Here is a 14,013-nt window from a genome sequence, read left to right on the forward strand (position 1 = left end):
GCAGGTTTTTCAGGTGGCTTCCTTGGGTTACTGTGTGTGAGGACGGGGGTCTGTGTGCGTCCAAGACCATCTCCCTGCCCCCCCTCCCCCCACCCCCACCCCCCGCCAGGCCCACAGCCACCAGGACTCCCAGAGAGGAGGAAATGAACCTTGACCTTGGCAGGAACGTGGCCCTGAGACAGGTTAGATTTGCGGTACAGAAGTGAAACCGGTTTTGCAGCATTCCCCCCCCCACCCCCCACCCCACCACCCCCTCTCCTATCTCTTCATCTTGTGGGCTGGCAGATCTGAATGGTTGGCCAGACTTCTAGAAACCACAGGCTGATTTATCCCAGCGTGTCTCAGGAGTCGCTGGAAACCAGGTGTTTTATTTCCAGGGACGTAACAAACCACTGAGCACTCGGGCTTCCTGGGGCCTCAGCCACTGATCTAACCCGCCCCCGCTCCGGCCGTGTCGCAGCCAGACCACCTCTTCCCCACCGCTCTCGTTCTGAAGGTAGTTTTCTGTTTAGTATGGCTCCTTGGTTTGGAAGCAGTGATTGAACGAATTAGAAGGGGTGAAGGTTTTGGATGGTAAATTTGCGGGGAGATGGGAAGGAAGAAAGAATGAAGAACTGAGTTGTCCCTCCCTCCACTGCTCTCAGCACAAGGTCCAGCCCCTTCCTCCGCCCCACAGGCCCTGTCAGACCCAGCCCCGCCTATCACAGCCCGGGGGCCCCTGCCTGCCCCTGCACACGGCCACTCTGGCCTTTTCTCTGTATCTTGGACACACCCAGCTGCCCTGCCCCAGGCCTTTGCACGTGCTGTTCCCTCTGCCTGGAATTCTCTTCCCCCGGTTTCACGTCGTGGCTTTTTATCGTCCTTCAGATTCCAGCTCAAATGTCCTCTTGTCAGACCTTTCCTGCATCCCTGGATAAAGCAACTTGTGTCTCTGGGTCACTGACTGTCTGTGTTACTGTAGCATTGTCTTCACGGTGCTTTCCCGAATCCGAAATGGTCTTGTTTACTTGTATTCATGGTTCTTGTCGTTACCCTAACTGGATATGAACTCCACGAGGGAAGAGATGCTGGCCCATAGGAAACAGCCAGATGGTTGATGAGTGAATGAATGAGTGAATGAATGAACGGATGCAGGCTAAGAATCTGATCTGGACGCAGTCTCGTGAGGTCAGACACGTTTCTGTGCTCTGGTTCCGTCCCCTCTTTCTGTTGTTCTAGTGCATATTTTCAATCTCAGAGCTGGTCCAGAGGCATCTTATGTACCCGTATGACCTCCTGCTGTGCCTCTGCTGCGTTGCTCACGCGCATGGTGTGACCACCGTGGAAAATGCCCCTCTGTCCCCGGTCCGCCCAGCTCTCCAGTAGAAGCCATGCATGTCTGTGACAGAGGATGGCCATCCAACACCAATGATGCCCCCCCCCGACTATAATGAAAATGGGGGGAGGCATGATGCTGGGCTGACCCCAAAGAGAGCGACCAGGGTGGACAGGGCTCCCAGAGTCCCCAGGCATTAGAGGTCATTGATCCCTGGGGATCTCTTAGCTGGGGGGACTTGTGGGTTGGAATGGGCACAGCGAGAACGGGTGGCGGGTATACGGCTGCAGCTTCTGACGGAGCTCGGAAGAGCCGTCGCCGCCAGCCAGGCAGGTGTCTGCGCCCCAAACTCATTCAGCACTTCTTGGGTGCCTACTGTGTGCTCAGTGCGGGTGCTGGGTGCTGGGCCTTCCCCTGAGGGAGATGCCGAGTGAACAACCACAGGAGTGCAAGACAGACTCGTAATGGGCCCCGAAGAAAAGATCCCCTTGGCATGGGTGGACCAGGGAAAGGCAAAGATCCCCCCTGACTCAGGGAGGGATGTGCAGAATCCCATCCAACAGGGAGGAGCTGTCGGGTTGAAAGTACAGTATGGGCAAGGGCCAAGGGTGCAGAGGAACGGGATGGGGTAGAACCAGAGGCTGGGAGAGGCCGGAGGCTGGGTTGAATCAAGATGATGATACATGGGGGGATGGGAGGGAGGCACGCAGCCACCTGGGCTGGATAATGCTTGTGCTTTATTCTGTGGGCATTGGGGAGGGGGGTGTTAAGTGTTTAGGGGACGTGAAGGGGAGCCAGGTGGATCCAGGTGTGTCCCTGCGCCTTGGGGATCCAGGTGTGTCCCTGCCCCGTGGGGATCCAGGTATGTCCTGCTCCTTGGGGATCCAGGTGTGTCCCTGCTCCTTGGGGATCCAGGTGTGTCCCTGCGCCTTGGGGATCCAGGTGTGTCCCTGCACCTTGGGGATCCAGGTGTGTCCCTGCTCCTTGGGGATCCAGGTGTGTCCTGCTCCTTGGGGATCCAGGTGAGTCCCTGCGCCTTGGGGATCCAGGTGTGTCCCTGCCCCTTGGGGATCCAGGTATGTCCTGTTCCTTGGGGATCCAGGTGTGTCCCTGCTCCTTGGGGATCCAGGTGTGTCCCTGCTCCTTGGGGATCCAGGTGTGTCCCTGCTCCTTGGAGATCTACCCAGGTGTGTTGCTCCTTGCTGCCTTCTAGTCTCAGAGCCACTCAGGTGACAGCCAGTCTCCCCCTCCCCCACACACACCCTCTGAGTGTCATTCTTTCAGAATACCGGGACACGTGGCAGTGGAGGATCTAATTTTCACACACACCCCTGGATTCTCCTCTTGTTAAGGCAATGAGTGGGCGGGTCATTTTTAGCAGAGGTCAGAGATGGAAAGTACAGGTCAAACGGAAGTGCTGCGAGGCGGGGAGCCCCTCACACGCTTGTGCCTGGATCCCTTGGCTTTTACCTACATCTACCTTCAGACCTGGCCGACCGTAGCAAGAGGGCGCCCTGTGCCGTAGCCCGGGGTGTTCTTGCATCCTGCCCTGGTGGGTGGGGATTGGATGGCCGACGGCCCTGGGTCTGGGTTGCGGCAGTTCCCAGGCCACGTGCACGCCGGTGCTGACCGTCAGAGCCCCTGGGGTCCTGGGGTCGGCCCCGCTGCCGTGGCTCACCCCGGGTTTTGCTTCTTTCCGGAATGAAGATCATCCTCATTGACTTTTCTGTTTGTGAAAACAGCAGATGCTGCTTTTTGCGGTGCTGTGTGCCTGTCCTGAGGGCCAGCAGCAGAAGTGCCCAGCCCGTCTCCCAGAGGCGGCCCGTGTTACTGGTCTGCAGTGTAGACACTGCCGATATTCCTCAGTCCCCGGAGTTTGCCCTGCGCTGTCCATATTCTGCATCCTGTACACGCCTGGAGAGCACGTAGAGGCGGCTCTGTGTCTGCGTGGAGCCTGCGCGCCCCGCAGCCGGGCAGGTGCTCTGGTCCTCGGTCTCCGGTAGGGCAGTGGTGCCTGGTCTCACCATTACCAGCGCTGCTCCGAGCTGGGTCCCGGCCCCGTGGCTCTGCACGCTCGTCCCTGTTCGTTCCGTGACAACATTCTGCGAGCTGTAGGAGCCCTCCCGAGACAGGAGGAGCCAGCGTTGGCGCGTGGCAGTGGGTGTCACTTCGGGGCGTGCAAGGCCTGAGAATGACAGGGGATGCCTTAACAGCCCTGCTGGTGTCAAGAGCTATCACTGCAGCGACCAGACTGAATAGCCCTGCTGGTGTGTGTATAACTCTCCTCCCCTCTCTGAGCCTTGGGTTTCGATGTCGGTTTTTGTTTTGTTTCATGAAGGCAAGAAACGACAGAGTACGTTCCTCTGTTTTTAGGGCATTAATGTTGCTTCTCATACACTTTGTGGGTTTGGGGAAGGGTTTTCTGAGCGTGGTCGAAAGCCCAAGCAGAAGACGTTGCTATGTGTTTGTACCAGGACTTAATGACAACACTCAGCACTGAGGAGAGAGGATTTGGCTCGTGCTGTAGAGCTGCGTGGATTTGGGTGATGGCCATCGCGCGTGTGTGTGTGTGTGTGTGTGTGTGTGTGGAGGGTGGCAGACAGAACCCTGAGGAACCCAGCTCTCCTTGAACTGGAAGTATTTTTGTTCAACAACACGCTTTCAGTGTAAGAGATTATTCCCAACTTTGGGGATTACGAGAGGCACAGTGTCTGTCCTTCTGGCCGGGAGGGAGGGAGGGAGGGAGGGGGGGAAGGAAGGAAGGAAGGATGGATTGTCTGGGCTCTCAGAGAAGTTTCTCTGAAAAAGGGAAAGTTACTGTAGGATATAAGTCAAGGTGGGTGGTTGCTTTAGGAGTGAGGTGCGGGGTGAAATCAACACTGAGAACCTTGAAAACTAATGGAAATAAGGGGGGATTGAGATCAGGGAGAGCTAGGGCTGGAGAGGACAGTGTGGAGGGATTCTCTGAATCAGGAGCAAAATCTCTTTATCCTTCAGAAGAGGACACAGTTAACTACCTGCTGTGCACTTAGGGAGGTTCCTGGGGACTTCCTGCCAGGTGGTCCCACAGCCCAAGGCTGCTACTACAGGGAGGAGCAGGGTTGCCATGGTGACTGCCCTTCTGGTGTTTCAGCATCTCAGGAATGGGAGCACGACTGGGGTGAAGTGAACATACAGCAAAGTGATGTTTTGTTGTATTTTCATAAGAATGTCTCTTCAAACAGGGATTGACACACTGGCCCGCGGGCCACCTGCTTTTGTAAATGAAATTTTACTGGAACGCAGCCCTGCCCACTCGTTCAAGTGTTGTCGTGCTGTTCTCACGCCCCACGGGCAGAGTCGAGGGGCTGAGGCAGAGACGCCATGCCCGCAAAGCCAAAAATAGGTCCTGTCTTGCCCTTGGAACAGACTTGGCCACCCTGACTTAAGTCATGGGTCACTCCAGCTCGTGAGAGTCCAGCTGGAACCAGCCTTGTGCTTTATTTCTGGTATCACCTGTGTATACTGGTGTGTGTGCAGAAATTAAAGAGGATGCTACAGGGAAAAGGTTCCAGCACCGTATCCCCGCCCCTGAGAAATTCTCTATTGCTGAGACGTGGTGGGCACCCAAAATGTGCCGTTCAGACCAAAAAAATGCATGAACTACCCCTTGGCGGTGGTGTGGGCAGCGCTCTGCCCCAGCTGTGACCGCTCGGGGCCAGAGAGAGGGTTTGAGTTTCTCAGGACCTTTGTGCCTGCACCCGGTGTCCTGGGAGAGAGCAGCTTTGATCGCCCCCGCCAGGGATACCCGAATCAGAAGCAGGTGACTCTGAAGTGTTCTGTTACCTAGAAAACAAGGCCACCTGCGGAACCTGGTAACTGAGCACACAGACACTGCTGGGACACTGTGAGGAAGCCTGGGTGGGACCATTGTCACGGAAGGTTGGCCAGACGCCTTCTCAGGCCACCAGGCGTGGCTGTAGGGCACCCTGCCTCTCCTGTGTGTCTGGGCTCAAACCACACCACGCCAAAAGAATTTTTTTTTAACTTTTTTTTTTTAAATTTATTTAAGTAGAGTTGAATTACATTGTTGTGTTAATTTCTGCTGTACAGCAAAGGGGCTCGGTTATGCATATATATACATTGTTTTTCATATTCTTTTCTGTTATGGTTTATCACAGGATATTGAATGTAGTTCCCTGCGCTATAAGTAGGACCTTGTTGTTGTTTTTTATTCAGGCAAAAGAATTTCAATCCAGAATTCTACCAGTTTATCACACGTCTCCCCCATACCACACACACACCCCTGTATACTCTTCACATCTTCTGCAACACAAATCTAGTAAACATTTAAGTTCTTTCAAACAATTTCACTTGAAGATACCAAAGTTCAGAGACCATTTTCTGAAGTCTGTAAATCGTTGAGATGACGCCTCGTGCTCGGTTCCTGATGTCACGCGGTGCCCACACAGTTGGAAAGGCCATTGGCCTGAGCACCGGGAGGTCTGGGCCTGCCTCCACTTCTGTGCCCTCGAGCTGTGGGACCCTGGACAAGCCACTCAGCCTCTTTCGGGGTCTATAAAACAGACACCGTGCAACCCACATGGTGGGTAGCAGCTGGGGACAGGCTGCCTGGAGCCCCTCACCAGGTATGGGAGCCCCTCCCTTTCCCTCCGATTTTACCTGCAAATTGGGGTGAGCTTGGCTTCCCTTCATGGGGGTTCTGAGAGGTAGATGCGCCCTGCACCCGGCTCACTGGAAATACTCAATGAAGGTAGTTTATTTAAAATCAAAAACAAAAATCAGAAAAGGACCATGTGGTCCTCAAGCTCCCTTCTGCCTTCCCACCTTTATGGCCCCCTCGGACCCAGGACGGCCTCAGATTGATCCTATGTTTTAAAGGCAAAGATTGAGATGCTGGGGCATCAGCCTCTGCATTCAGGGACTCCCCCAAAAGTCACCATTTCTTCATTTGTTAAGTTCCCCCCAAATAAACATAAAACGCAGGTGAGAATACTCAGAAATAGCGGCGTTCTTTCAAGTAGCAGCCCCGCAGACCGATGCTGTGCAGACGCCAGGCCGCCTGCGTCCTTACGGGATGTTGGAGGGAGCCGTGCGTTTGGCTCAGCTGGGGAGGGCCTTGCTGCTTGGTCAGTTGCTGTTTTTAACACTTTCTCTTCGGAGCCTTGAAGTGACGTCAGGTGCTTGGACAGAGCATAGAGGGACAGAAAGAAGGCCGGGCCCGGTGACTGGTAGCAGCATCTCTTTGGTTGCATCCTCGACGTCCGCTTCTGCAGGTGTCAGGCTGTAGCCCGAGGATGTGCTGGACGGCAGAGGCTCTGCAGATGAGGGTCTGGTTCTCACCGCGCCTTCTCCCCCTGCCTGGGGCTCCAAAGCTGCACACTCACTGTACCGCCCAAAGCTGCACACTCACTGTACCGGCTCTCACCGGACCCGCAGCCCAACATGCAGCAGCCGTCCGTGCAGCTCGTAGCTTGGGGTGATGCGTGCGGACAGGAGGGCTGCGGGTCTGTGCTGCTTATGTGGCTTTGTTTCCTTGAGCCAGAAATGCTAATGTGACACAGCCTCCAGCCTGGGGCCACTCAGAACCCGCAGGACGTCGAGCGCTGTGCTGGAAGCCCACCTGACTGACCAGCCCCTTTCCTGGATGGGGGATCGAGTCCAAGGTGGCCCTGTGCTGCTCGGGCCATGCCGGGACTTGGGCAAGGCTCTGGCCGTTGCCTCCTTCCTGGCTGACGGGCGTTTGTTTCCCTCCTGAGCCCCTGTCCCTCCATAGTTAGTGATCCCCATCCTAGAGACACTAGAAGGCTCTCGCAGCTTTGCCGAGGGAACAGTCCCATCAATCCTGGAGACTTTCTTGATGGTCCTGTTAGCCTCCCCTCCACGCGAGGCCTTCGTGTGTCTCGAGAACGTGAGAGGCCTGGGTCTGAGCCCTCACCTGCACCTCTCCTGCCCGTTGGGGCTCCCCACCTGCAGACGTCAGCTTGTCCTGCCCTGAGCCCCAGGCCATGCCGAGCTGGCTGTCTGGGCAAAGGGCATCACCTCTCCAGGTGCCCCAGTCGGGGAGGGAACAGATGAACAGCTGTCATCCCACTCACCCTGCCTGTCAGCGTCCCGGGGCTGCTGCGACCAAGTACCGCAAGCTGGGAGGCTCTGAGCCGCAGAGGTTTATCCTGTGACAGGTCTGGAGGTGTCGGCAAGGCTGGCTCCTCCTGGAGGCTCTGAGGGGGTCTGGCCCGTGCCCCTCTCCCAGCTCCTGGTGGCTCCAGTGACGTGGCTGCATCACCCCATGTCTCCCTCCATCTTTACGTGGACTGCTTCTCTCTGTCTCTGCATGTCTGTTTCTCTCTTTATGAGGACACCAGTCATTGGACGAGGGACCCACCCTAGTCCAATGGGGCCTCATGTTAGCTAATTACATCTGCAAAGATCCCTACTTTGACATTCGGTCACGTTGGGAGGTTCCAGGAGGACGAGAATTTGTGCGCAGGGGACCCAGTACCTCCCACAGATCGTGGTTTTTCCTGCACCTGGGAGTCCCGGCAGTGCTGGCGCTCAGGCCTTGCAGTGTTGAGGGTGCTGGCTCGTGGTCTCTGCGGTGCAGGCTTCCCATGAAACCAGAGCCTGCCCTGTGTCTTGCCTCATGCCTGCTCCTTCCTCCTTAGGCCTTACTGAAGATGGACTGCCAGGGCCTGGTGGTCAGACTCATCCAGGACTTCGTGCTTCTGACCACGGCGGTCGAGGTGGCCCAGCGCTGGAGGGAGCTGGCCGAGAAGCTCGCCAAGGTGTCCAAGCAGCAGATGGACGCATACGAGTCTCCCCACCGGGACAGGAATGGGGTGGTGGACAGCGAGGTGAGTGGGGCTGCCCTTCCCTCCACCTGTAAAATGCAGTGAGGACCATGTCTACTGTACAGCGTTTTTACGAGGACAACATAGGTAAAACGTGAAGGCAGGCGCTGGGCACATAGCAGGCTCTCGCCGAGCGGGAGCGAGTCTCATCCTTCCCGGGATCCTTAGTTGTGAGCCCGGGCCCTGGCGGCGGCAAGGCCACTCTCCCGTCAAGTGGGGCGTTGGAACAGCATCCGCGGAGCTGCCCATCCGTCCCTGGTCCTGATCTTAAATTACCTTCCGCCCGATGGTGCTTGACGGAGCCCTTCGTGATCAGTTCTGGTTGGGGCTCCACCCCACACGGTGTGAAATGCATACCTGGGATGCTGTCAGCTTCGGCCAAGGCTGGTTGGGTTCCTGCTCAGGGAGTCTTTGTTTTCTCACTTGTCTAGTGGTGGTCACTTTAAGTTTCTGGAAAGACGGTCAGGCTTGCAGGACCTCGGAAGCTGGAGTCCCAAGAATAAGGGCATCCTTGATGGATGTGAGGAGTTTCTAAATAAACGGAAAGTGCTGCGGGAGGTTGGAAGGAGAGAGAAACCTTTCTATCTGTGCGGTCACTGCTTGGTACTAAACACCTGCTCTCACACAAGGCGTGTGGTTCTTCCCTCTGAAATGTGCTGGCCCGGGACGGAGGTGGCTTCTTTGGGTTCATTTCACTCTTTAAAAAGTAGCATCAGGGGGCTTCCCTGGTGGCGCAGTGGTTGAGGGTCCGCCTGCCAATGCAGGGGACGCGGGTTCGTGCCCACGTCCGGCAGGATCCCACATGCCGCAGAGCAGCTGGGCCCGTGAGCCATGGCCGCTGAGCCTGCACGTCCGGAGCCTGTGCTCCGCAGCGGGAGAGGCCACAGCAGTGAGAGGCCCGCGTATCGCAAAACAAAAATAAATAAAATAAAATAAATAAACTTTTAAAAAGTAGCATCAGTGGGGCTTCCCTGGTGGCGCAGTGGTTGAGAGTCCACCTGCCAACGCAGGGGATGCGGGTTCGTGCCCCGGTCCGGGAGGATCCCACATGCCGCAGAGCGGCTGGACCCGTGAGCCATGGCCGCTGAGCCTGCGCATCCGGAGCCTGTGCTCCGCAACGGGAGAGGCCACAACAGTGAGAGGGCCGCATACTGGAAAAAAAAAAGTTGTGTCAGTGATGAACAGAGACACTGGTACTAGGAGAGGTTCTAGGACCCAGTCTCTCAGTGTCCCCTAATCTTTTCTCTCTCTTTTGGTTTTGGACAACTCCACTACCCAGGCCATGTGGAAGCCTGCGTACGACTTTCTACTCACCTGGAGCCACCAGGTCGGGGACAGCTACCGGGATGTCATCCAGGAGCTGCACACTGGCCTGGATAAGATGAAAAACCCCATCACCAAGCGCTGGAAACACCTCACAGGGACCCTGATCATGGTCAACTCCCTGGACATCCTGCGAGCGGCCGCTTTCAGTCCCGTGGACCACGACGACCTCGTGATTTGAACGGGTCTGCGACCTTCTGACGCCCTCCCAGAGGGCTGCCCCGGGGTGCGTGCCCTCTGTCTGCCCCGGATGCCCAGGCAGGCACTTAGAACTGGGGAGGGAGGGAAGGTCAGCTCAGACAGACCCAGGGTCCCTCCTGGCTGGATCCACACCCAGGACCGAGCACACGCGATGTTCCACCCGCCTCCTCTGTCACGGGAGAGACCTGGAGGGAATTTCTACTGCAGGTTGTTGCCAATCAAATAGCTTTCTATTTGTTAAGTATAAATTTAAATAACTTTTTTTTAAAGTATGGGGGGGGCGTACGAGAAAGGTGGTATCTAATTTTTTAATGGACCATAAAGGTAAAAAAAAAAAAAAAGAAAAAGAAAATACTTCATAGGGGCAGATACTGTTGAGGTTTTTATGTTCTATAAAGACCTTTTTAAATTATGTTACAGATGTATATATGTATTTAAGGGTCATGGGGGCATTTCTGATTGCCGGATTCTCTTTGCATTTCAACACTTAGCACGGAAAGACACTCGTTCAGATGTTGGACCTTTTTGCCTCTGTACTTGTAAAAAAAAAAAAAAGAAAAGAAATCAAATAGGAAACGTGGTGTTTCAGTCAATGAGTGTGGTCCGTGCGCCTTCTGTCTGAGGCTGTCCTAGGCCTGCGATTCCCTGTGATTTTTATTACCTTCTGTACCTTGGCCTCGTGTTGCAGTAGAGGAATGGCCACAGCACAAGGGAAGCTTTTTCGAGCTTTAGCAGGAGGAGTGAAATCCAGCAGGAGCGATTGGGTGCGCTTGAGATGAGAAGGCGGCGGGCAGGTGGCATTCTCTACGGCCCCTGCCTGTGCGCCCTTAATCCAAAAAAAGAGCTACGCCATGTGGAGAGAGGCGGCCCCTGCAGCTCTGAGAGGTCCTGCTTCTCCCCGGGGACAGGGGAGTGCTCGCTGCAGAGCTCGAAGCCGCTCCTCTGGGCACGAAGAAAACGTCACCACAAGCACACCCTACGCTGACGTCCAGAGGTTCCTGCTGCCATTTGCCAAACTCTCTACTTCATTCCACCTAAAACGTAACCCCTCTCCCCTCCCGGTGTGCCCGTCTCTCCTTGGAAATAAATAGCATAGAGGAATCTCTTTTTTTTAAACAATATGAAGATTATCTGAGCAGGATGAATGTCATCTGAAAATGTTTCCCACATAAAATCTGGGACTTGGCGGACTGTTGCATTGATAACCTTGATGGTCGGAGATCAACTTGCGCTGAATTCTACAGTTGCGTTGTGCGTGCATCTCGGAAGGGAGTGAGGGACAGGGATGAAGAAATACTGGCAGATCAATAGAGCTGATCCCCAGGAAGGGGCCAGGATACGCGCTGTGCTTACGTGAGTGATACTGGGCCCTCTGGGGTTCTGGCATCTCATTCTCTAAATCTGCTTTCTGGAAACATGCTAATTACTTAGTATAATCAATGTAAATCCCTTACTGGGCTGAAACATTCTTATATATCTATTGATTCAAATACGGAAGGCCAACTGACTAGAAAACAACAACAACAATAAAAAAAAACAAACTACATGTTTTATGCTGCAAGAACCAAGATACACAATTCCCCCAAATCATCACACGAAATCACCTTACGTACTGGTTCTTCACTCTCCGCCTTCAGTCTTCCCAGAGAGCGTCTCTCACTCTTCCCCAAAGAAGAAACAAAACCAGTCGCACCTTAAATACTGAGATTTTTTTTCCTCAGGGGCTTTAAATAGTTTCCTATGCAACATGTCTTGTAGCACAAATTCAATTCTACGAAAGTTGCAGTAAATTTTCTTTGGATATTTTAACATAAGTGTGTGTGTTTTTTTTCCGTACGCACCCAGACTTTTAATAAAACACAAAACCTAGCGTAAGTATCTGTGCATAGAACCATGGCTCCGTCCCAACCCGGTCTCCCCTAGGTGACAGTGTGACAGTTGGTTTAGTGGGTATCTGTTTTCTTGCTATTGATTTAATTGTTCTTGAAATATAGGGATCTCAGTCATCAACTAACTAATGGGAATCAGTGTTGCCTAGAGCACCCAAAGGGTTCAAGTGGGTGGCTTTCCTTTTTCTTGGTCCTGGGTACCTGGAACTGGCCAATCCCAAACCCACAATCCACAGCTGAGGGCCGGGCATCTTCATCAGGTTACAACAGGCCGGACTCCCACGGGCCCTGCGCTCACCAAGCCCAGGGAGAGAACAGGATGAGGGTAGGGGGGCAACTGATGGAGACCAGCCCCACCTGCAGGTGGCAGGGAGGAGTGGGGCTAAGGAGAGCCCCCTTGAGAAGTAACTTGAATCCAAGGCCAAAGGCTGAGTAGGCACCAGTGAGCCCAAGGCCAGGCCAGACCTGGGGAACAGGGTGTCTGCAGCACCGAGAGAGAGTACAGGGCCCACAAAAGGCTCACCTCCTCCCCACCACGGGCCTGGGGCGTGTTGTACAAGCAAGAACCTCGGGGTGCACCTGTACCCTCCGTGCTTCTCAGTTCCAGCCCCGCCAGCCGTATCCTGACACCCATTTTGCAGTTGACTGACTTGCACGGCCAGTGGCAGAAGTGGAGGTTTTAATCCAGAGCTGCTGTCTCAAAGTGCCACATACCGGGTGGCGTAAAATAACAAATGTATTTTCTTGAGGTTCCGATGGCCAGAAATCCAAGATCAAGGCATCGCTTGGCCGTCTGCCCTGTGTCTGCATCCAAACCTCTCTTTTCTTAAGGACCCCAGTCATGGATGAGGGCCCACCCGAATTGAGTGTGACCTCATCTTAACTTGATTACTTCTACAAAGACACTATTTCCAAATAAGGTCACATTCACAGGTTGGGGGGATGGGACCTCCAACAGATCTTGAAGGACAGCGTTCAACTCACAGCCCCGCCTCCTTCTCCAAGGCTTTTGCATGTGGCTTGCTTGGGGGAAGGTAGGGAAGGAATCCGGCGGGAAGTATCTGGAGGTCTCTGCCCAGGTTAATGCAAAGTCAGAGGGGCAGAGGAAGGTAAATCTTTAAAAGGGGAAACTACTTGGGATGGGACTGGCTAGGTCACCAAACCTACTTTCTTCCTGAGCAAACAGCTCAAGTGTTTTCCAACTTCCCTTGCAAGGAAGTGTGGCCGAGTGACTCAGCGAGTGGCACGTGAGTGTTGGTGATACAGGCGCCATCAGGCCGGTCCCATAGAACCTTCCGGGCAGCCCTCCACTGTCCCAATTGAACGGAAGGAATTCCAGGGACCTAAAGGTGAGGAAGAGTCAGGCAGCAAAGCCCAGGTCCCCGAATGACGCCTTTGAAGGCTTTCCTTGCAGCAACCAGAGTTTACCTCCAGGCCCCGGAGGCTGTGGCATGCAGCCGGCATCCCTTTAATCTCAGGTGCCGGTATTCCCAGATTACTGCTGTAAATGGGAAAGCTGAGGGCTGACGGGTTTGCTCTTAAAAGGGAAACGTCCCGCTCACACCTGGATGATGTCAGGTAAAGATGAAGAGAACTTAGTCACACTAGTTTTCCTTGGCTTGCACACGTCCGGAATTGGGCACTACTAGTCTGAACGTGAACGACTTTTCTACTTGTACTGAATATTCTCTAGGCTACTCCAAGAAGCTTGGTTAAAATTTCCAGTCCTTTACTGATGTTGATTTTGACATTGATAATGGTAATAATTGGCATATACAGTTATGGTATTTGTAGGTGTTTTTGAGGACCACATATTCAGAAGAAAGACTTCGTTGAAAAAAGCTGTGCTCTGATTTCCCAGGAAAAGGGCCACTTTGCGCATGGTCAGTTCCTGCCTTGGCCTTCGTCTGACTGTCGAGCAGTCACCTCAGACGGGGCGTGCACCAAATCGTTTACTTTGTGGTCACCAAGACCTCACCCCTCAGGTAGTCTCCGGTCACCTGGCCACAGCCGCCAAGCCCCGTTTTAGTCCTGGGACCCTCCCCTCCAGGGGTCTGGTCTGCAGATCCCCGCAGCCCATAGTTGGTCCTCCAACCATTCCTACTGCCATGCCTGGACTTAACGACCTCTGCCTTGTGTCTCTGCTCTCATTCCTTTTTATGGCCAAGCTACTCCAGCACCCTCTCACATAAGTCCACCTGCCTAGGCTCCTCCCCCCTCCATGGGATACAAAGGAAGACCCAGAGACACTCCTAGTGCCCGTTGTGCAGTCAGCTCTGGGTTTCCCCACCCGCAATTGCAGAGCTCCCTTGACTATCTCCCCTTCTCAGAGCTCCCTGCTTTTGCCTGGGCTCTTCTTGAGGTGAAACACCTGTCCTTCCTTCATCAGCCACACTGAGCTCCTTGGGGCAGTGACCGTGTCTAAACTCGTCTC

The 14,013-nt window shown here is 54.3% G+C and overlaps 1 protein-coding gene across 5 annotated transcripts in view; it reads left to right on the plus strand.

The window, feature by feature from the left end:
* SH3BP4 (SH3 domain binding protein 4) overlaps window positions 1-11,230 on the plus strand; it is a 93,932-nt gene extending 82,702 nt beyond the window's left edge. For all 5 annotated transcript variants that reach the window (XM_049712395.1, XM_004262563.3, XM_049712396.1 and 2 more), the window contains 2 exons: window positions 7,981-8,169; window positions 9,446-11,230. In XM_049712395.1, the coding sequence (XP_049568352.1) occupies window positions 7,981-8,169; window positions 9,446-9,670 (414 nt within the window). In that variant the 3' untranslated portion in view covers window positions 9,671-11,230. The remainder of the gene's footprint in view (window positions 1-7,980; window positions 8,170-9,445) is intronic.
* Window positions 11,231-14,013: the final 2,783 nt, after the last annotated feature.

The sequence above is a fragment of the Orcinus orca genome, chromosome 7 (assembly GCF_937001465.1).
Source record: "Orcinus orca chromosome 7, mOrcOrc1.1, whole genome shotgun sequence".
In the NCBI taxonomy this organism is placed as follows: Eukaryota; Metazoa; Chordata; class Mammalia; order Artiodactyla; family Delphinidae; genus Orcinus; species Orcinus orca.